General features: G+C 47.9%; 1 protein-coding gene across 1 annotated transcript; it reads left to right on the top strand.

The window, feature by feature from the left end:
• The first annotated feature begins 4,755 nt into the window (after positions 1 to 4,755).
• Positions 4,756 to 18,008, top strand: LOC104470342 (putative polypeptide N-acetylgalactosaminyltransferase-like protein 3). The gene is made up of 5 exons (XM_010085216.1): positions 4,756 to 4,937; positions 8,552 to 8,689; positions 9,890 to 9,985; positions 16,675 to 16,842; positions 17,526 to 18,008. Exons 1-5 carry the CDS (start codon positions 4,773 to 4,775, stop codon positions 17,652 to 17,654), a joined length of 696 nt encoding a protein of 231 aa, XP_010083518.1. The 5' UTR covers positions 4,756 to 4,772; the 3' UTR covers positions 17,655 to 18,008.
• The last annotated feature ends 5,683 nt before the right edge of the window (positions 18,009 to 23,691 follow it).

Genomic DNA, 23,691 nt, shown 5'->3' with positions numbered 1-23,691 from the left:
TTTTTCTAACATCAGCTTTCTTTGTGCAAAAAGCAGATGGTGAGGCTTGTACAGCTTGCAGCCGCATGAAGAGAAGCGGGCTGTGCGAGTTATTCTGATGTCCTAGGGGAAGCATCCCCTGCATCAGTATTTTCTGATGAAAATATTCTCCTTAAGTTCATAATTTTATCTTCTGTTTCCCTGCCGGTGAGCACCATGGCATAGCCAGGACTGGTGGCAGAAGGCTGGGGAGGGGAACAAGGTTTTCTTAATATATATGCATTAACCTTCTATTTTCAAAGTTACTTTTTTTGCCCATTCTTTTGCTAGAGCTGCAGCCATGCTTTCCCCTGCGTGTGTCCGTTGCCACTCGGTGGGTGCTAGGTGGACTGCGATGCTGTCAACACATGGTTGGGGTTGCTCCCTTCAAGCACACCAGACCCATAAAGCACTAACAGCATCAGCACTGCCAGCCTCAATGCATGAGCTTGGCCAACCCCTCCAACCCGTATTTCTAGTCCTGCTCAACTGGGGAGCATGGACGATGTCCCAAGCCCAGTGTGGCATAGGATGGGCTTTCGGCACCCTCCTGGGTGGTGGATCTCCTCTGGGTCACCCTGTTCTGCCTGGCTGGCTCCTTCGATGCTAGGCAGATTGCCAAAAACCATTTTTGGTTAAATAATGCTCCTTGGGAGTACTTGCTGGCTCTGGCAGACAGGAGCAAAGCAAATGGATAGCTGCTGTATATTTTTGAGGGCAAAGGGGATCACGGACAGTAATTGTTCTTAACTGCGTAACACTTGGAAAATTGTTTCTGTGGCTGCTGCAATGGGCTGGTCAAGTGAAATCGGGATTTTCTTGCTGTTTCTGGTACACGCACACCGGACCATCGGAACGCTGTGTTTTGTGAGCACTCTTCCGTTCCATTACCAGGAGGGCGGTTTTACTGCAGAGAATGTGCACTTCCCCAGGCAATGCCAGCGTGTCTCCTCCATCAGCTTGCTCTCAGGCCCGTCCAACAGGCCTGGTCACCGTTTTTTCCCAAGATGCTCCCAAGTGCTACGTTTACTCGTGTCCTAGCTGCCATTAGTAATGACGTATAGAGTACTCCACCAGAGCAATGGAAAAACAACTCTCTGATTTTGCAAATGCAGGCCTGAAGGCGGATGGCAGGCGAGACACTGATGGTGATGCTCTTGGTTGGGAGATGAAGTAATACATTGCGATTGAGTATTGCCGAGTACTCGCGTGCCCGCACCTGAACCTGCCTTGAGGCTCTGCTCTGATGTATTGCATCACGCTGATATCTGCTCCCTGCTTTGGGTTATCTCTGCTTTGGGTTATCTCTGCTTTGGGTTATCCCTCTTTTGGGTTATCCCCAGGGCAGGTCACTGAGATGCCGACTGTTTCACAAAAGCTTTCACACACCCGTGGCACCTTCTGGAGGGTGATTAGATTGCAAAGCTGGGTCATCCCATCCGTGGAGCGAGGTGATGCAGGCTTGTGCTGACCAACATTCGCCTCCCATGTGTGCAAACCCTTCTGGAAAGTAAACAGCCGATGCCACTCCAGCTGTGCTCGGACATGTCACTGCTTGGGAGGAATCACTGCTTTTCCATGCTGAATTCTTAAGACAGTCCCACTTTGCTTGGAAAATAATCGTAGGTGTCTTACCCACCCACATCAAAGTTCTCTGGGTGACGGATTTGTTTTCTGTTTGTTTCTCTGGGATTTCTTCACTAGAATTCAGTGTTAACTGGTTATTTATAAATCCAAGCATCTTTCTGTACGTTTGATTACTCCTGTGTGTAGACTGATGGAGAAGTTATTGAGTCACCGTCATTTACTGGAGGGGAATGTTTCTATTTTTAATTCTTCGTCTCTTTACGGATGGATGAATGACAAGCTAATAGTCGTGTTGAAATTTGAATGTCAGAAAAAAAGGGAGAAACTTGAGACTTGCTCGTCATATTTAAAGAGCTGTGTTACGTACGCTATCTTGAGTCTTTAAACACGCCTTTACATGCCATCCAGGCATATTTTATGAAATGAAGTGATGGTGATTTTATCAATTGTAGGAGGCAATATAAAAGACTCTGCCTTGTTAAATAGGCTAAACATGAATTAATTTGACAATACCTTATTTTTCTGATTGGTCTTAATGTTGTGCTGGCTCTTGATTACCCAGCTACTAAGAGATAATTCTTCAAGGAAATATCAGAAACAACGTGCTGGACTGATTGTGCTGTTAATGGTGTTAGTAAATAGCGTATCTGAAGGGACTGTAGGTTTATTTGCTACGAACATGAAAAATCTACTGAATAGGAAGGTAAACTGTTTGTTAAAGGTCTTTGGTGGGACAAATGGCTGCTCGACAGGGACATAAATGAAGGTTCCTGAAGAACCTTCTGCCCTCAGGGTCTGAGTGCCATGGGTTGGAGTTGCCGTGGGTTGGGGTGTTAGTGTTGGTGCCTCCCCGGGGCACACAGACACAAGTGGCCGAGATGCATCTGGGCATCAGCAAGGTGGTGGCTTCCAGCCTTGCTGGGAGGATGGAGAGTCTGATGAGACCTTTTGGTGGTGGTGTCTCTTGTTGGAGCCGAGAGAACAAAGTCTGGGACCTTTCTCAGGGCTGTTCACCGCCCCACAGGTGTGGTTGTTGCAGGGGTGAAGCATCACGCTGAGCTTGTTGGGCAAAGATACCTCAGTGCTTCGTGGCCTTGGAGGATGGCCCCTGGATTGCAGTCGCTGTGCTGTCTCCTGTGGATCGGTTCATGGGTGGTTTGGGATGTCAGCAGGGGCAGAAGGTCCTTGTCAGGTCATGTGGGAGTGACAACATCTTCCTGGGGTCACGGCTTACCCCTCAGTACGCTGAGGACAGCAATGCTGGGTGCGACTTGGCCGTTTCCCATGTAATACTTCTCCTTGTTCCAGTTGTTACCAGCAGAAATGTTCATAAGTGCCTTGGAAAAACAGATTTTTTAAAATATATAATGGCAATATAGGCTTTATTTAGAAGTATGGTCTTTCCTTGCACAAGTGCCTTTTTTGAATTAAAATTTTATTGATCTCTCTGGAACTGACTCGTGGATACGTGTCTAACCACTGCCCTTTGCACAGTGCCCAACACTTTCTCTCTCAGGTTATTACAATATCTGCATTTCAAGATAGTTTGTATAGATATTCCAGAAATCTAGGAAAGCTGTCTAGCATAAAACCATGTGAATTACCTAACTAAAGCACTGAAAGACAATATTGCAAGAAAGACAGTATTACAATATTATAGTCGGACTTGATGATGTTAAAGGTCTTTTCCAACCTAAATGATTCTATGATGCTGTGATTCTGCCTTTACTGCTAGAGGCAAGCTTGCTGGAAAATGACATTTTAATTACATCGGGATTTTTACATTTTTAAAATAATTATTCTGATTTTATATCAGGACAAAACCTAACAAATCCCCAAAACTACCAAAGCAGGTGGTGCTGGGGATTTTCCAGGACTGGCAGTTTTATTCAGCATTGTGGTTGAACCCAGCAGCTTTGGGAGCACCCAAAGGCAGAGCTCGGTGCTCCTATTTCACCGAGACACTGAGAAACTAGAGAACTGAGCAGGCAAGAAAAACAGGCGGTTTCTGACAAACTATTGCCTTGGGAATAGTCCTTTAAAAAGACAGATTTTTTTATTTTTTTTCCCCTTTCCCAAGGGAAGACCTCTCCTGGCTGTACTCATGCTCCTGGGCTTGGGTGGTGGACGTGCTTAGGGATGGCAAAGGGCAGTGGATCCAGCCAGGAGGCGGTGCCAGGAGAGCGGATGGAGCAGGGTCGGGCAAATTTAGGGAACGCAGATGGGATAAAAGGTGGTGAGCCTGGAAGAGATCCCAGAAACAATGGGTGTTGTCACAACTGTGCAAAATGGTAATGCGGAGCAGGCTGCAAAAGAGGCGGAATGGGGATTATTAGGCCTGTTTGGCATATGTGTTTGTACCAATTGCCCGGTGTCCTGCATACATTTAAGATCAATAACTTCTTGGTGAAAACGAACAGGGAGGGAAGAACTCAGGTGCGGTGAGCCTTTCTGTACATTCCCTTTCCGTGTGATAAAAGTAAGATCTCAAAAGATTTTATTAATTTGTAAACTGTGATTTAAGGGAATTTTAAACTGCATGTGAAAGAAAAATAATGAACAAATGTTTTCAAGTGGGAAAAATCTGTCCCTGCCATATGTTTCACTGAGTTATCCCTTCTGCAGGAGGAGATCTTGCAATTGTTTCAACTACTCCAGTCACTAATTGTTTTTATTTAGTAGCAACATCACTGTAAACTCAGCACCCAATCCTACAACGCGTTAATACCATGTGCTGGATATAGACCTGTTCCCTCTAAAGCCGACCCGTGTTTTCCTCTGGGCACAGGTTATATTTCTCCCTGTGTGTCTCCCCATTGAGCAAAGGCCAGACCTGGCCAAGGCTTTCCACTTGCCAGCTGGATGATGTGATGCCCTGCACTCGCCCGGATATTGTAGGAAACTCAAACCCCACTACTTCTTCCTCCTCAGTTTCCTAGAATCACAGAATGGTTTGGCTTGGAAGGGACCTTAAAGCCCATCCAGTGCCACCCCCTGCCATGGGCAGGGACACCTCCCACCAGCCCAGGTTGCTCAAAGCCTCATCCAGCCTGGCCTTGAACCCCTCCAGGGATGGGGAGATTTGGGGAATTTGTACGTGGACCCTTTGCATCCCATGCTGACGGTGTTGTGCGGGTGCATTGCAGGTGTGGCTGTGCGGCGGCAGCATGGAGGTCCTGCCCTGCTCCCGGGTGGCTCACATCGAGCGCAAGAAGAAGCCCTACAACAACAACATCGGGTTCTACACCAAGCGCAACGCCCTGCGGGTGGCCGAGGTGTGGATGGACGACTACAAATCGCACGTCTACATCGCATGGAACCTGCCCCTGGAGGTATGGCTGTTGCACCCTATCCTAGGTCTTCACTTTATTGGGTTAAAAACTTGAATTCTAGAGCATTTAGTGCCGCTGGGTGATGGAGAGCCTGAAATACCCTGGGTCCCATTCCCAGCTGGGGAAGTCAGCAGAGCTCCCTTGGCTTTGACAGAGACGCTGCAGACTTTGGAGGAATTCCTACGGTTCATGTCAACCTTTTTATTTTCATTTCTAAAAATTAAACCTGTATTGTAGTGTTTATCTCCCCGTTGAGTGTTTACACAGCGTGAGTTTATGTCATTACACTGCTCCGCAGATGGAGTGTGTCTGTAAAGCTTGGCAGAAGATTATTAATGTCATTAGCGCCTGAGGTTCCTTCCTGCGGCTGGGGCAGGTCCATATTACGTGCAGCCCAGCTTGGGTTTCCGAGCTCACAGGTGCTGTCGGTGCCCAGATCTCACTGTGTGTGTGTGGTCCAGTTGCCTGGTCCCGTTGCTTTTGCAGCGTTGGGGAAGTTGAGGCCACCAGCGCTTAGAAAACCACGTTCAGAGGTAAAGTACTGGAGGGTGGTGGCTCACCGGAGGAGATCCCCTTCCAGCAGCACCGCGTGCAAATACACCAAAACCACTCTCTTTAAACAGTTTTGGTGGTTATATTTATTTCTGTTCAAAAATGGTTAGATTTTCTTAGATCTGACACATTATTTTTCATGTAAACCCTGCCATGTGGCAGCACGGTGCGTCTTGGGGTCCCACCAGCAAGAGAGGCTGACCATGCCCAGGACAACTCCTGGACGTGAACCTCTCTGGGTGGTTCCCTGCACTTCTGCATAAACCTCTGCAGGGTCCAGGAGGACTTCATGCAGGTCCAAGGCTGCTGCTTGAGCTCTGCTCTCTGTGCAGGTTATGTCTAATCATGAAACCCAAGAGCATCTCCTGCTTCCCAGCTCTGAGCACTGCCTGGAGCGTGCTGGGAGCACCTGGCTGGGCCAGTCCCCTGACCCCTGCCTCCAGTTCTGCCAGAAGAAGGGGTGGTGGGGGCTGTGATGCTCTCCAGGTGACAGGTGGGATGTGGATCCAGGGTGCCCTGCCGAGCCCCTTGTGCTCACTCCACTTGCAGCGTATGTTGGCACGAGCACGGGGCTGCAGTGAAGTGGGAGGAAAACCCGTTGTCGAGAGTGGCCAGACCCCACGTGAGCGGTTACTTATCACCAGCCTTTTGGTGCTAAAAATAAACCTGAAATACTTACACCTCGCCAATCACACCCCTGCAAAGAGCTGCTGCGGTCCTGATCCTGCTGCTGCAGCAGCATCCCCAGCTGGCAGCGCTGTGCTCCGCAGCGTTTTGGAAAACATTAAAACCCGACGTTCTGCTGCTTTCTGAGGAGAGGTTACAGCTGGGGAGAGATATTGGCATTCAGAGCCGCGGTAGGCACAACTTCACACTACATTAGAGAACAACAGGTACCTGGAAGGGTCGATGAGCTGCCTGCGCAGCTGGTTTGGTGTCCTGGGAGTGGTGGGGAGCCCTGGATTAGTTTGCTATTGAGAGAGAGATGAATAGAGATGGAAAGAAATGGTGTTTACCCAGCGAGCTGCAGGGGGCCACAGGCTGAGTTGCCTGCAGGTCTTGAGCGATTTCAGGTCTCTCTTAAAAATTGGCTGCAAGATCCAGACACCCATGGGCAAGGATCATAAATTACCGCGGGTTCAGTCCCGATCCCTGGGCTGGTTCCTTTGTAGATGTGAGGCACCGTGCTCCTGCTCGGGAGCAGCTTTGGAGCATGGCAAAAAGGGATTAAAATTCAAGGTGAAGCTGAAGGTCCTACATGACTCAGAAAAGGTGCACAGATGGGCACCGGGGTGGGTCTGGGGGAACAGATCTGGGTTACCCTAAAAACGATTTGGGATTTCTATATAGGTCGTACAAGCAAAATTGAGATTTAATTTTCAAGAAGCCTGGCATTGTGCAGGGGGTCATGGATATTAGTATAGGTATGGAATTATTTTGTGATGCTGCTATATTCACAACCAAGTCAAACCCCATGCACTGAATATTTCTGATGCTGACTGGTTTGCAGTCCCACTTTGCTCTGCGTCCCATCTCACCCACTCAGATTTCAGCCTGTCTTACCTGTCTGCACTGCATCATTTTTTTTACCTGTGAGCTACCAGTCACACATTAAAATGGTGTCTTCTCTAAAGCAGAGTGAATAATTCATTAGAAGATCATTACAAGCGTTGTAATGAAAAATTGCCTTCCCAGCTGTATTTAATGATCACTGTGAAAGACAAGAGCAGGAGCTAAAATAGAGCAGAAGCCCAGACACCTGTAGGAAGGAGAAAAAGGCTGGCTCTTTGGTTTCCTTCACCGACCTGCTGCATTAGTTCTCCAAATTCTGGAATGGAATAAAAGGTGAAAGGGGGGCAGCTCTCTTCAGCCCCTGCTCCTGGCTCCTGTAGGATTTTTCCTCCGGGTACAGATGTCTTAGCTTTGTCTGCTTTTAAATTGCCTCGAGCAGTGGGGTTCCCCTGTGTCTCCAGGGAGACTATTTCACTGAGTAATTGTCCACATTGTCAAGAGGTTTTTCTGAGGTTCAGCCTCAACTTCTCTTCTACTGTAATTTTTATCCTTTATTCTTAGCTATCTATCCCTATTGTATATGAATCTTAAACCTTTCTTTTTTCTTCTTTTCTTTTTTCTCCTCTTCTTTTGTTGAATATTAGGAGGAAGTTTTTTCCTGTGCAGGGGGTGAGGCAGTGGCCCAGGTTTCCCAGAGAAGCTGTGGATGCCCCATCCCTGGAGGGGTTCAAGGCCAGGCTGGATGAGGCTTTGGGCAACCTGGGCTGGTGGGAGGTGTCCCTGCCCATGGCAGGGGGTGGGACTGGATGGGCTTGAAGGTCCCTTCCAACCCAAACCATCTTGTGATTCTTTTCCCCCTTTATTTTACGTTTTTTGACTGTGCTGTCTTGTGCATTGCCTCTTAGAAGGGTCACACGCCCTTGGTGTGAAAGGGGAAGGGGTTCGGTGCTTGATGCACAGTCAGGGATTTGCATTTCCAGGATTCATGACCATCTTTTAAATCCTGATGTGCATTTGCTGTTAAGCTCTTCTGGATGTCCACTGTGTCAATACCTAGAAGGGTAGCGAGATCTTTTAAAAATACTTTGTCGCTGCGCCCGCTGACAGATTCGGTCTTTCTCAGGTAGATCCAAAGCCCAGGACAGTCGGTGGGAAGATTCACCTCCCCTACACTGCACTTCTTGTATTTCCTTCAAAACCTTTTCTTCTCCATTTACGTTCTCTTTTCTAAATGACCTCCCAGGACCAAAACATGTCCAGCATCAGTCTGATGGCCATTGCAAGGATGTCCTCAAATCCTATGAGAGAAGTACATGTCTCCTCCTTGCTGTGGCTCTGAACCCCAAGCCGTCCTGCTGACTGCCGTGAGGATGATTTCAGCTTGGACACACATGCCAAAATTCCCTGGCATGGCCTCTGCGTGGAGTTACTCAGCTGTTGGCAGTTCCAGGCACCTTTGGAACTGATATCAAAACACGAGTGAAATACGCTCATTTTTTATCTTTTTGAAGAGTGTCAGTTCAGTGACGTCTCTTGTCTTTATTTTCCAGAATCCAGGTATTGACATCGGGGACGTTTCTGAGAGAAAAGCATTAAGGAAAAGCTTGAAGTGTAAAAATTTCCAGTGGTACTTGGACCACGTTTATCCAGAAATGAGAAGATACAACAACACCATTGCTTATGGCGAGGTAATGAAGGCTGAGCAGTTCCTTAGATCAGACCAGTAATATTTACAGCTGGTGAGTCTCTAATGAGAAATAGCCTCAAGGGAGAGGAATGCACATCAAAACCTACTAGTTGTGTATCATTATATAAATTTGTATAAATCTGTTTACCATTTCTTCTAAAAAACGATTTTGGGAATTATTTCTGATCTTGGATGCCAATATACAGTAAAATATTTTAATACCACATTTACTGAATCGACAGAAAATTATCTGTATTACCCGTTGACTCTATGGATTAAGCAGCTATATGTATATTTTTAATACATAGTCATTTTTTAAAACCCTTTGCCTTAAACTCAGCCTAATTCCTGACAAGGTCTCTGTAGGATACAGTGCATTGTCACAACAGCTTAAGGACGAGATAAAGTAAGGAGAATTAATTCAATCTCTGCTGGCTTTGAGACTATACAGGAAATATAAAACCCGGCATTTACGGGACCTAATAATACTCCGTTGCAATGGGTCTTATGGAACAGAGGCAGTTTGAGAAGCCTTCTGGAAGCACCGCCCGAGCACCCCAGATGGGCATTAATTTTAAGAAAGATTTATTATCAAAGTTACTTAATGCCTTCAAGCTCAAACCTCCCCCAAAGCAGTATTTTCAAAGGCGTTTTGCAGTTGCCTTATGTGGACGTCCCTGTGTTAACATACACGGTGGCTGGGGTTCAGCTCCCTCCGAAGCGTGTCCTTAAATACTTGATGGCTGATATGCCATCTCTGTGTGTCCTCCTGCATCCCTGCGATGACTGGAAGGGGCTCCTTGTGCTAGCTGGACTTTTTTTCCCTGCCTTGTTGAGCATTTTGAGCTTTCGATGAAATACGAGCGATTCTGCACTGATTTCAGGCTCCTGGCAACACGCTGGCGGCAGTCTAAAAATACGTTTGTTACCGCCACACATGACCAAATACAAAGAATACTGTTTTCAAGGAAGTTGGCTCCTTTGAATGGTGATTATTATATAAAAGCAGACATTATTAGGCTTTGTATTTAAAGAAAACATATGGCACACTAAAACTTTGCCTGCCTGATTACACCTGGTGATACAGTGCCGTATATTCTCTCCGTAGCGCAAGAAGCTGGAGGCATTGCTGCACATCCATTTATCGCTTGTCTCTGAAGAGACAGGGCTGGCTAACTCTGCACTTTTTTCTTTCTTACAGCTTCGAAACAACAAGGCGAAAGACGTCTGCCTTGACCAGGGCCCGCAGGAGAACCACACAGCAATATTGTACCCGTGCCACGGCTGGGGACCGCAGGTGAGGAGTTAGTGCATCTGCTGGGACCATGCGTGCCAGGAGCCAGTGGTACCCAGCAGAGGAGAGAGGATGGATGGGCAGCTTCTCTGTTGGCTTCACTGTCAAATGGATAAGGCCCAGCTTCTTGGTAAAAATAGAAAGGTGCATTTTCCCAGCTACTCTTAAAGTAGCTATTTTCTGGATTGCCGTCATCATGCCAGAGCTGCAAGGAAGAGCATAATTTGAAAAAATCTTCTGGACGAAGGTAAATAATGCTGAAAGCAAATAGCCAACGAGCAGAGCAGAGCGTACACAAGCAGAGCATTTTAAGACATTTCCTTTCTCTTCCACCCAGCAGGGTGAAAACATACCAACTGGGTAAGGAAAATGAACAGTGCCTCTTAACAGGATGGAAAGAGCCATATCAGCTTGGCTGGGATTTACCGTAGTGCTAGTTTTCTAGCCCTCCTTTTGTCTCTCCAAAAGTTCTGGAGCAAGCTAAAAGCTTTACGAGGGAGAGAGGTGCCCAAATTCCTGCTTTTCAGATGGAAAAAACATATTAGAATTGACAGCAAAATCTTGTAGCCGTTCCCTAGGGTCTGGGAACATTTGGTCCCATTCCTGGTAGTTTTCCTGAGACAAGATCTGACTTTTTTATCATGGCTTGAGGATTAGCTCATCAAATCTGGATGAAAACCTAGAGCATTAATCAGGGCTTAGCAAGGCAGGATGTCAGTTCTCTGTTCTATCACAGGCCTCAAAGATGACTTAAACACATTTTTTAATTCTCCACCTGCAAAATGAGCCTCTTTGGCATGAGGATGAGTTGAAGATTGAGATGGAGCCCAGTGGGGACGCAAAGCTGCAGGACACACTGAGTGTCCTTAGTGAGTGCCTGGGGTCCAGCATGCTCAAGGAGGTTCATTTTCAGCTAAAAAAATGTATAGTTCACATGATGGGAATGCGTAAGGAGCCCGTTCTCACCATATGGTCGCCCTTGGCTTTCCAGGCTCACCAGGAGTGAGGAATCCTAAAGCTCATCTGAGCCTGAACTGAAACTTCAGGAGCCACCTGAGCCCAGGAACCAGCTGCGGGAGTTCCTTGGGGTACAGACAGATCTCACTTTGGTTTATCCTTTTCTTTAAACAAAGATCAGTCAACTGTGGCTGATTGAGTCACTGCTAAATATAACCTAACTGCTGCTTAAATGCACACAGTTTTTTTCATAAATGGCACAAACTGCCTTTTGGACTTTCTGGATGGAAACTTAAACCTCCAAATGCATTATAGTATGAGAAACTGAATTAGCCTGACATTGTCTGCTAACCCTGGGCTTGAAGATTAATGGCTAAAAGCAGGTTATGTTTTTTTTCTCACCTATTTTTGTGATTAAACTTAATGATATTTTATTTTCCTACCTGATGTTCTGAAGTCAAACGCTGCAGTGCTGCTGGCTCCCTTCAGCTTGCCTGTCATCTGTGCTCAGCACAGATTTTTCCTCCTGGTCTTCCACCTCCACATTGTCCCTTCCCTCTCCAGCTGAGAGCCAGTTCTTGGCAGTTCTTTTGTTTCGTGATACATGCAATTAGTTTAACTCCTTGAAAATGCCTTTTAAAAGTAGCTATCAGCGAATGCAGAAGCTTTGAAATTAGCCTTTTGCAGAAGCACGGATGCTGCACAAAAGAAAATTGGACTTTCGCTACTCCAGTTTAATTAATGGGCTGCGTGTTGTAATTTATTGCTGGGAATATAATTAGAATTAATATAAACACTTTGTTCAAATAGCTTACCTGTTTTATATATAAATATATATATATGTAAAACACAAGGGGTTGCAGTTCCTTTTGAGTTGTTCAGAATCCAAAAGCACACACAGTGGTGCCTGTGCTCCATCTTCATGTCATTTCCTAAAATCTCCGCTTCTCTCTTTGACACTGTGGCCCAGCCTTGCCCCTCCAAGGCAGGGCAGCTTGTGTTATATTCTGAGTTTCTGCTGTCTCTGCTGATGGCCTGTAAGTTAAGCATGTAGCGTTCAGATGGATGCGGTTAGGTGCGATGGATCCCATACCTAGCACCAAATGCGGAGATTTTGGCTTTTGCTCCCAGCACCTCTGTGGTAGCATCTGTCCTTGGGGGAAATTTTTGTGGTTTTTCTCTTGTTTTCCCTTTAGCTTTCCATTCTCCCTGCTTTCACTCACTTCCAGGTGAAATCGTTATCAGATTTCATGATGAAGTATCATTATATCCTGTAATTATATTGAGCCTGCTTGTGGATTTTTTTTCTTCCTGATGGCTTCATCTTTTAAGCAATACATCACGAAAACACCTTGCTCTAATGATGTATTACACTAATAATATAGTAATAACTCACTGGAGTGACAGAACTATGGTGATATATTAACGTGATAGAAAGCACTATGATACTATAAAACTTAAGATAATGTTCACCCAGCAGAGCATTTCATTTAATTATAGGATAAAATATGTTTTGCCCATTTAAGCATCAGAACTTGGGGACAAAGCCATCAACACTGTGATCATCCGGGACACTGCGGTATCAAGGGTGACAAAATAGCACATCAGATTAAATTCTGTTAAAAAGAAAATACTCTACACTTTACTTATGGTTGCTAATTGATGATCTGCTCAGTGCAGAAGGGAAGCTAAACAACCCTAAATTATTTTCCAATAGAGTCAATGAAGGTCATCAAGGTGTTTATTTCCCAGGTGCTAAGATGTCCAATTAACTTTCTCCCATGCCTGCGATGCAGCCAGCCAGAAACAATAATCAAAGAAGATGTGTTGGGGGTGCAAGCTTGCTGATGGGAGATCAGCCCAAGCGATGCACTGGGCACATGCGTGGCCGTGTGCCCCTCTGCTCTCTGGGCATCAGCGGGGGTGTGGGTCCCCTGGAGGGAAAGCAGACCCCCACGGTGGTATCTGCAGGTGGGGGAATTTGCAAGAGGTAGTTTTACCCAGGATGCAGTTTTACCTGGAAAGGTGTTTGCAGGTTTAATCATCAATATTATCCACTTTTAAGTGCATAGCTTGTTAATATTTTCCAGCTGTTTTCCTCTGGTCCTTCCTCTTGGTCTTTCTGGTTTGTTTCTCCACCTCGGCCAGGCTGGGGAATTCCTTCAGGTGTTTCCTCAGGCTGGTACCTCCATCCTTGTCCATCTCCTGCCGGATCGGCTGGATCCTTCACTGGGTTTAACAGGTCATGTGCCATGGGCTGTCATTAACTTCACGTGAGTGGACCGCGCTTTGGCAAATCCTCCTTCTTCATCAGTGAAATCGTTTCCTTTGAAAAAAGACCAACTTTTATTATCTTTAAGCGCCATGATGACCGTGTGAGGAAATCATTGGTGATGGCAGAGCAGCCATGGGATCTCCAAGGGAGCAGCCTTGTTCAGACACTTGCTGACCTGGGCAACGTTTTTGGGGTGGTCAGCAGGGAAAAAATGAAGAACAGGAGGGACAAGCCTTAGGAAACACTGGAGAGGAGAAAACCGCTGTGGTCCAACAGGAGAACATTTGGTGGAAGCGCCTTCCCAGATCCTGTGGGAAGAGCTTACCTGGCTGTGCTATGAGGATGAGGAGGAGAGAGGAAGAGCACAGACTGTTCAGGTGGTGATGGGTGGATCGAGTACACTCCTGGGCAAGAGGGCAGGATTTACACCATTACATCACTGAGACACCCAAACACGGCACCCAAAGAAGGAGAATATTGAAAATAGTTGTCAGTGCTCTTTGTGATGATGAGTTGGAGGTGCTTCCCATCTCTTCTCTTACTGGGAAACTCCAGATAGAAAGTGCTGGCTAGGCTGCAGCTATGCTCCCCACAGCTGCCTGTGAGGCCATCTCGAACATCAGCCTCTGCTCTGTATTTTTTTCCAATTTATTGCTCAGGAAAGACCCAGCGCAGCAGGATCGGTGCTTCACCGCAGGACTCCTCTTGCCCCGAGTGCTTCACCCCTTGATGTCAGCTCGTGGTTGAGACCCCCAGCTTGCTCTGGAGAGGAGCAAAATCGCAAAAGAAGAATTAAGGCATCAAAGGCAAAATATCCCAAAAGAAAAAAAAAATTCCGTAAATGTCTTAGGAGCACGGTGGAGCTTGCACTCGCGTGTTAGATGGGATTTTTTGGGAATAATCACTCTCGGGTTTGATGGTTGGACAGGCTTGAAGACTAGAACAGCTGCTGCTGAGCCTCCGCTGCTCTCAGCAGAGTAAATCAGGCGTTAGGCAGTGTGCTGGATCCAGACACGTGTTCAGGGCTCTGTTTATCTGGCTATTATACATAGTAGATGACACATCTAATAAATGCACTTAATGCATTTTTCATAATACCCGTGTTTGTTTTTCAGCTCATTTTGTCTCTCTGCAGCCCCTGCCCCGCTCCCTTCCTAGGGATAGATTTGATTTTTGCTCTACTTATTTTTCCCACCACATTAGGCGATAACACGTAAGAGCAGAAATCGTGTTGCCTCGTGGGCATTAGGCCAACTGTCTGAAGACAAGCTGCCAAACCTCATTAAACAAAAAAAGTGTCTAGCACACTAATTATGTTCGTGGTAGGAAACATGTTGGAAACAGGAGAAGGAGAGTAACTTGCACCGCCCATTTGGGATCTCTGGATGATTTCTCTGTCTGTCCTAGATGTGAATCTGAGCCTTCAGCTGGGCTGGAGGTGCCCAGGGAGCCGCTCCCAGGTGCTCCAGCCTCACGTGCAGGGCAGCTCCCTTGTGAGCCCGGCACAGCATGAGCTGAGCTCAGTGGTGGATCGGATCCCCCCATGCCTGGGAGAGGTGGTGGGAGGAGGAGGAGGTGATGGTCATGGCTTTAAGCTCTGCAGGCTGAGAGAGTTGGGGGTGTGCAGCCTGGAGAAGAGAAGGCTCTGGGGAGACCTTAGAGCAGCTTCCAGTGCTGAAAGGGGGCTACAGGAGAGATGGGGGGGCTCTGGATCAGGGGGTGGAGGGACAGGACAAGAGGGAATGGTTTTAAGCTGAAAGAGGGGAGATTTAGATGAGATATTAGGAAGAAATGTTTCCCTGTGCGGGGGGTGAGGCAGTGGCCCAGGGTGCCCAGAGAAGCTGTGGATGCCCCATCCCTGGAGGGGTTCAAGGCCAGGCTGGATGAGGCTTTGGGCAACCTGGGCTAGTGGGAGGTGTCCCTGCCCATGGCAGGGGTGGCACTGGATGATTTTTAGGGTTCCTTCCAACCCAAACCATTCTGTTATTCTATGATTGTATAAGAGCAGATTCTGCACTGCGTGGATGGGCTTTGTCCCACGCCAGCATCAGCTGTACAGTGCCGGCTGCCCAGATGCAAGCACGCCACCCCCCTGCGCTGTACCGCGGCTGAATCCACCTCTGGGGGTGGATACTGTTGGCAGATGGACCTTGGTGAGACATCAAGTAGGGGAGGTCTTGCTTTGGTACACAGCACATTGGCTAAAAGTGTAACTGTGCCAGCAGCTGTCAGCCAAGCGCCCCAGGCACCCGTCCTGAGGTGGGTGGGCAGCACAGGGCAGCCGGAGGGGTCAGCACCCCCCATACATGCCACCAGCATCACAGAGGGAAGGGAAAATGGGCTTCAAGCACCGTAACTGTATTTGTGGTTACTAGCTGGAGTCTGACCCTGTTACATTGTTTTAACTTGATTTTCAGTGTTTAATTATTCTAACCAAGATAACCCAAACTCCCAGCGTGATTTACCGTCTCTTTTTAAGCATCTGGGTCACAGATATGCTCAGTTAATTAACGTGCTGAATACTCCTTATTTGTCTGCTAGATAATGGCTTGATTCATAATTTAAATAAGCAGCTGTGTATGTCTTTCCTTGAACTATAAAAGACAGGCTGCTGTCATTCGTCTCTCTTCACTCCTGAATTTAAATATGTTTAGGAAAATAGTTTGGTGGGGTTCCTCAAACACTGCGAATGGAGGAGCCCTTTGTGTGTGGCAGCGGGGTTGTCTCGGTGCCATCCGCATGCTGCCTGCCCACGGTCCCCAAGAGCCATCGGCGCTGCCCGATGCGCCCAGCCTGCGTCTCGCAGCCGAGATGGGTCTTTGGGAGCAGCACATGGTTGGATGTGGGGGGTATTGCAGGGGTTAGCTGCGATGCCAAGCCTTTGCTTCAGCGCTGAACCATAGGGGAGATTTGGGCTCACGTCCCCGGGGAACGGAGCCAGTTATGTACCTGCCCCTTCGGCTGATGCTGCTGCCCAGCTGCTGTTGGCGTTGCTGGAGGGCTGTGCCAGACACGCTGTGCCAGGCACACCAGCAGCGTCGTTCGCAGGCCAAAGCAAGGCTGTCTCGCCCAGCATGCCAGAAGCCACAGGCTAAGCCAGCCCGACTGGCCAAGGCAGCTGGCTCTGGCTGGAAACCAGGGGAATTCATCCATCGCCCCAACCCATGGGGTGGTCAGGGCCAGAGGAGGCTGGAGGAGCCCCCATCATGTACCCAAGGCTCAGAGTTATCCCTGTCCCTTCCCTGAGCCTGCATGCTCAGATCTACAAAAAAATCCTAAAGCAACAAGAAAAAAAGGCTGGAGAAAGTTGGGGTTTTTTTTCCTTTTGTCAGTTCTGCTTTGTGCACCATCCTCACAGGTTTTTTCCTGGGGCTCTACAAACTTGTCCTTTCCTCTATCACTTTTTCATGATGCTCCAAAGATACTGATGGTCTTTTTCCTCTCCTTCCCTGCCCCCTAGCTTGCACGCTACACCAAGGAGGGCTTCCTTCATCTCGGCGCCCTCGGCACGACGACCCTTCTGCCCGATACCCGCTGCCTGGTGGACAACGTGAAGAGCCGCTTCCCTCAGCTCCTCGATTGCGACAAGGTCAAGAGCAGCCTCCATAAGCGCTGGAATTTCATCCAGGTTTGTTACAGGACTGCCATTGGTGCTGCTCCTCTGCTGCCCAAACCATAGGCTGTGGCACATTGTCTTTGGCGTGGGACACTGGGGGACAACAATGGAATGGTTGTGTGTGACAGCAGGGGCCAGGTCCTGGGGCAGAGGGAAAAGGTTGAGAGGGATTAGAGCGGGGATGGTATTTTAGGACAATTTCCAGTAGAAGTTTCCCTTTTGGAACTTGCTGATCTTTAAGGTCCTTGCCAACCCAAACCATTCTGTGATTCTATGATTCCTGGTCCCCTCGGGTGCATGTAACCTGCCCTGTGGGTGACTTTCAGATTTCTTTGTTTCTTACAGATAATCTATGGTGAAATACATGAAAACATGTTACTTTTGTCCCAAAACAGTAAATAACGTACTCTGTACAGAAATGTCAGACCTTCCTCACACAGGGGTTCTATTTAAAGGTTACAGATGTCCTTTGGTTGCTGATGTGTTAGCGATCCGTGTTGCCAGTGATAAAGGTTGCCCATTCAATTCACATCGATTATTTTAGGAATTATTTTATTGTTCCAATGTCATTACTGTCCAGCAATTCACGAGGATGCAGCTTTGCTCCTGGGCAGCACGCGGTCCTGGCTTGCTTCACAGGCAACACCGTGACTTTAATCTTTTTTTAATTTTTTCCCCATATCCTTTAATTGTAGAATGGTGCCATCCTGAACAAGGGAACAGGACGATGCTTGGAAGTGGAGAACAGGGGAATGGCTGGCATCGATCTGATCCTTCGCAGCTGCACGGGACAAAGGTGGACGATTAAAAATTTCATCAAGTAAAGGGTGGAAGAGTCAGGGGAGTTTGACTCGAAACACGTCTGACTTGGACCGATCTGACTGGACTCCTTTGGAAAGAATGGAATATCAAAACAGAGCTTTATTCATGTTATGGGGGAAATGGGCATTTGTGTCTTTTTATTTTTATTGTATATTAGTCTCCCACAGCTGATTCCGACTGTGTGAAATTGGGTCAGAACTGCTATTTTCTTCTGGCAAACACTCTAAAAGGTACCACTTATTTCTGCTGGGATGACTGTAATAAGCTCATGCAGTCTTGTGAGCATTTTACTGACAGGGAATTGTTGCTTTCCCAGACGACTCCAAGCTCTCCCAAAGGGCCAGGTAGGTTTGCACCACATTGGAGTTGAGAGCCCATGGATCTACCTGCCTGGCAAGCTGGAAAACTTACGTGCCTGTGAGCAGGGAAGGTTGCCAAGCCTCAGATGAGCTGAGTTTGGAAGATGCGATGCTTTGCTAGGTCCTCTCTCTCTTTTCCCCTTCTTGCTCCTGCACCCAGCAGCCCCTTTCTCGAGTCTGGGAGAGGCAAAGCTCACCCTGGTATCTCCGATGGATCTTTCCAACCCTTAATCACAGATGTCATTAAACAAAATCCTATTGAATAAAACCACTGATTTCCCATTGCCCCCTGTCCGTCTCCCACGTGATGCTTCATAAGCCAGCCCCGTGCAGCACCAGTTCCTCCCATGGACACCCCAGATGGGCTCCCCTTGGAGAACACCTCAGGTGTCTGCCTGCCTGTTTGGGGGTCAGCAGGACTCACACATGGTGAGGAAGCCTTGCGGGATGCTTCCTGCCCCACAGGAGCCTGGCAGGCTGCAGATCCAGCTTCCCCTCCCAGCAGGGCCGTTGACCCAGGCACTGTCCCCTTGGAGACCCGCCTTTGCCCATTCTTTTGCTCTCCTCTTAGAGAAGTGAGGATGGATGCAGTGATGTGTGCAACGGGCTGAGAACAGGTAAGGCGAGAGAAAGTCCCACTCGGGCTTCCCTCCCATGGAGGCTGTAGGATTTGTTTTTAAGGCATCCTTGCCCTGAACAAAGACGTGAAGAATGGTAGTTCCCATAACTTTGTAGAGGTGGTCTGTTCCTGAGGCTCGAGCACCCCTGTCCTGCCTGGTCGGTGTGTGATGGTGGGCAAGGTCCACCCCAAACAGCGCATGTGGCTGCAGACCTTCCTGAGCTCTGGTGAAGTAAGGAAGGGAGAAGGAGGGCAGGAGACCAAGAAATGGTAGTTTGTCTGAAATTCTTGACCTTGAGCCTTGTTAATCTGGTGAGGTCATCTCACCTGCTTTTTTTTGGTCCACAGTAATCTCGGCTACCAAGTCTACCCAGCCATCATGGGAGATCATTGGTTTGGGGTCCTGATATCTGTCTACCTAGAAAAGGGAAACGTGGTCTTACAGAGTTGCTTTACATGGATGCTAGACTCATGGGTGGATACAGGCTTTGCTGGTGGAGAGGAGAAGCCAGCCCATCTCTTGTCCTTCTTACAGAATAATACTCTTTCTGGTTGCCCTCTGGCTAGGGTGCACTAAAAGATATTAATATATAAGATGCACATGTAAATATGTTTCCCAAAGACGGGGTGTGCACAGAGTTGTTTGCTGCAGAGCACTCATGCCTGTCTTCCATTTGCATCGGGATGAAGCTACCTGGATGTTTAATGAGTTTAATTCTCAATTTCATGCAGCAGGTTTGTAACTGATGTTTTAGTAATTTATTGAACAGAAGCAGATTATTTCGTTGTTCCTTCTACAGCAATGAGCGTCACATAGGACGCACATTTAGGCTTGACGAGACTTCCTTGTCCGTTGAGGTTCTCTCAGATTTTTTTCCCATGCCTTCCTTAATGAAGTAAAACCTCTTAGTTGTCCTGAATTGCAAAGTAGGGAGTTGATGTAGAATTTTACTCTCTTATTCGCTGTTGCATCATCTCTTGTGTAATAAATTTTAGCACTTCCAAAACCAACATGATCACAATGTCTTTAGATGCATGATACGTTTCCCCTTGCATTTTTTGCTGCCTTGTAAGAAAAGTGATTTACTGATGAAGTGGACTCCATTTGAGACTTCACAGCTAGTGGTCAAAATGGTAGAACACCCTTTAATTGAGCCATTAGTTTGCTGTCAGCCATCAGTGGAAGCCACGTGTTGTTTAGTGTTGGGAAAAGCTGCATGTTCAGGATAAACAACCAAAAAGCCTTTGGATGTTGCCTGTGCTGTAATTCATGGTTCCCAGTTCAGCTCGAGCCCTGCCAGTGCTCGGGGTGCCAACAGATGGGCTTTGTCGGATGTAATCGTGGTGGTAGAAGGTGACACTGCCCCCAGCCTTCCATCTGCTTCAGCTGTCCCCGTCACCGGCAGCAGAAATGAATGTGTGGCTGCACCTCGGCTACCGTAATTCGCAGGACATGCTTCAGCCACCAAGCAGGAGGGACTGGCTCTGTTCAGCGCACAAGACTGTCGGATGAAGTGACTCTGGGATATCTGTGGATGTTCCCTGGCAGAAGCAGAGTCCACCACTGAGCATCTCCAGCTGCCCGTTGGAGGTGATGTCCATGCGCTTGTGAGCTTGCCCGCAGGTGGCACAAGGTGACCTGGCGATGGGGATCCTGTTGGTGATGGGCTCTTGGATCCTTTCAAAAATCAAGGTTTGGATATGTGTGTCCATCATGCTCCATAAAGAAAGCAAATGCCTGAATATCCAAAAGGAAGGGGATGGTGGAAATGAACGCTTTGCTCCAGGACCCTCCAGTGGGGCAGAAACCCCATTGGGGTGCTTTGACAGTTCTCACTGGTGTACATAGAGTGCTTTAAAAATGACTGAAAAGAAGCAGCATGAGTAAAATCAGGATTAAAAGTGAGAATTTAATCTTCTGTGTCCGTGTAACTGAAGTTCTGTTCTGACATTGGTTTGTGACATGCAGAGATGATTGCCGAGGTGACGACCCGAGGTCCGCACCCTCCTCAGCCATAGAAATCTGTCTTAGAAATCTGGATCTAAATGTTGCATCTTGCGCTTATCTCTAATAATATGTTAATTGCTTTAAAAAGTGATATCGAAGTGGTTCTTATTAAATATATGATTTGAGCCTTGCCTCTTGAGTGATTTTAAAAAGATTCGCTGCTGATGAGATACAGAGGCAGTCATTCTTCTCTGTTACTTATTTAATAGAAAAGTGCCGCTGTATTAATGGAAATTCCATTTTATAAAGAAATGGAAATGAAGGAGAAATCAAGAGAGATGGCCAACGCAGATTAACCTCCCGTTTCATCCAGCCCTGCCGGCTGCCGCTCACCAAGATAACGCACTCACATTCAAGAAGCTGAAAAGAGACGTTACATGGTAAAAAAACCATCACCTGCAGATGTGTTCCTGTACCCAGGCTGCGTGTTTCTAAATGTCACCTGGAGCTTTGGCCAGTCCTTAGACCCACTTTCTTACATCCGTATTGTCCTAAAAACCAGGCTGGCGGGTGATGCGGCGTCCCAGTACGGACAGCGAGGTGTGGATAGGTAAATGCCCATGCAGGAGGGAGGTGTGTCTGTGGGTGCACCTGGTGATGCGGGTGTAAGGGTGCCATCGCAGCTCTGCCGGCAGCAGCAGCTGAGGACGCTGCAGGCTGTTGGCATGAGCCCAGGTAAGTGCAGCCGCCAGCCTTGGCCCTGTCTGTGCCCGTGGTTCGTAAAGCGCCATCTCGGAGTGTCCCGGTGGCACCCCCAGCTCTCCTGAAGGATTGCACAAGATGGATGGCAGAAAATCTGCCCTGCTTGTATGCGTTCTACACACTTGAGACTTTTTCTAAGAGGAAAGGTCTGGGTTAGAGCCTGGTACGATCCAATGTGCTTTCCAGCAGATTGAAGTCGGCAGCGAGCTCTTCTCTGTCAGTGCCCTTAGCAGGACCCTTGTGCTGCCTGGGGCAGAGAGATTAATTTTCAGAAAGTTCCCTCTGAGCCTTCAAATGGAGTTAAACTGCTGTAATTTCCAAGTCAAAAGTGTAACTCATGGACTCCTGATAGAAGAGCCTCTCTGCTTGATCCCGAAGCAATCTGGGCACCTGGGCAGGGCTCACAGATATGGATTCAGGTGCTGCACTGTGCAGTGGGAGATCAGGCAGTTTGAAATCTCCACAGCTCACCTTTGCAGATGAGAAGGTGTCTTGCATTGGGTTGGAAAAGTGTGTGTGACCATTGGGCATCTCAGCTGGATTTCCAGGGACATTGGGATGAAGTGTTATGGTCCTTTCAACATTAGAAAAAATTTGTGCCAGCTTTAGGGACATAAACCTCCCCCCCCATCAGCTCGGTGTCAGAAAGGCGAGGGACTGAGCTCCTCTGCGTTTTTACTGAAGGCCAGAGGTGGGCAGATGCTTTGTGCTGGGAGGTGGTGGCTCCTGAAATCACTGTTCCTCTAAATCAGAAAGTTCCCCAAATTATTAATGGCTTTCGATCTTCCTGCAGGCAGGAGCCACACAGCACGCTGAAGCCAGTGACGTTGCTCAGTTCATTCAGGTTTGCAGCGAAGTTGGCGCTGGTGGGACCAGGATCTCAGCCGTGCCCTTTGCTTCAAAGCAGAGTGGTGACATCTTTCTAGTGACATACTGAATAACAGAGCAGAAGTGACCCGCTTGAAATCCCAGCTCAGTGGTCTCCACTGACCCAGGATATCTTAACGCTGGTAAAATGTCCCATCCTGCGGGATCACTGTGACAAATACCCACCGATGGCTGAGCCGAGTGCACCAGCGGGTGCCACCTGGGGCTCCTCACCCCAGGGAGGTCTCACCTGTGGGCTGAGGTAGGGATTTATATCAGGAAAAAAAGGGTTTCCTATTTACAGAGCTGCTGGTTTGGGTTACTCATGCAAACCCCAGCTGAGAATTTGGCCCAAGCACTTTGGATTGCACTTGGAGCTGAGATACATGGTTGTGCTCAAGGCAGTGCTATTTATTGGGAAAATAATAACCCAAGCATTAGATCCAGGGTCTCCTAAACTGCTAAATATTTGTTTTGAAGGCATACAGGAATCACTACCTAGAACAGCCATCCTGATCCTCTGGGTCAAGTGTTGTTCCTCTGACAGAAGGCGAAATAACAAGAAGAAAGGATTGTATAACCTGGAGAGCTTTCCAGAGGAGGAGTTTCTTATTTTGTTCCCATCTGGTGGCTCGGAGATGTGCCGGGTAATAGCTCTCCAAATGTCTTTCCTGGCTATTGTAATTCTAGGTTTTATTGTTATAGGCAAGTATTTCATAGTCAGGGGAAAAAAAAACCCGCGCAGGAACTAATTTCTTATTGTGCTCTTCAGAAATCACAGCCGGGAGGAAAATACCAGCAGAGTGGGGACAAGGTGATTTGCTGTGCTGAGACGTGGAATTGGCACCCAGCACGAAACCCAGAACAACTTCTGGCATTTTGAGAGCAGAACAGCTATCACGAGGATCCTTACAGCCCTGCAAGCTCCCCCCGAGGAGGCTGGGCTATTTCCCGCAGTGCTCCTCAGTGCTGAAAGTGTTCTCGAAGCCTCGTCCTGGGAGAACTGGCCCAGCGATGCGGCCCCGCGTGGTGGCTGGAGCAGAGCTCCCACGTGGGTCACCGGCGTTGGCAGGAGCTTCTGAGGCTGCAGAGATGCTGAGCTGAGGAGTGGTGGGGTGGGTTTGACCTCGGCTGGCTGCTGGGTGCCCACCCAGCTGCTCTCTCACCCACCCTCTACAACAGGGTAGGTGGGGGGGGATGAGGCTCGTGGGTCAAGAGAAAAACGGGGAGGTCACTCGCCACATACTGTCATGGCTAAAACAGACTTGACTTGGGGAAAAAGAATTTCATTTATTGCAATTAAATAGGGAGTGGGATGGTGAGAAACAAAAACAAAACTAAAAACACCTTCTTCCCAACACCCCCTTTTTTCCAGTCTCAACTCCTCTCTGTTGTTCCCAACTCTTCTGCCTCCTCCCCACTTCCCAGGTGCACGTTGATGGGAAAAGGGGTTGTAGTCAGTCCGTAACACCTCATCGATGCTT

This window comes from Pterocles gutturalis, unplaced genomic scaffold (assembly GCF_000699245.1).
Source record: "Pterocles gutturalis isolate BGI_N339 unplaced genomic scaffold, ASM69924v1 scaffold43300, whole genome shotgun sequence".
NCBI lineage: Eukaryota > Metazoa > Chordata > Aves > Pterocliformes > Pteroclidae > Pterocles > Pterocles gutturalis.
The sequence above is the reverse complement of the archived record's forward strand: the minus strand, read 5'-3'. Positions and strand labels throughout refer to the sequence as shown.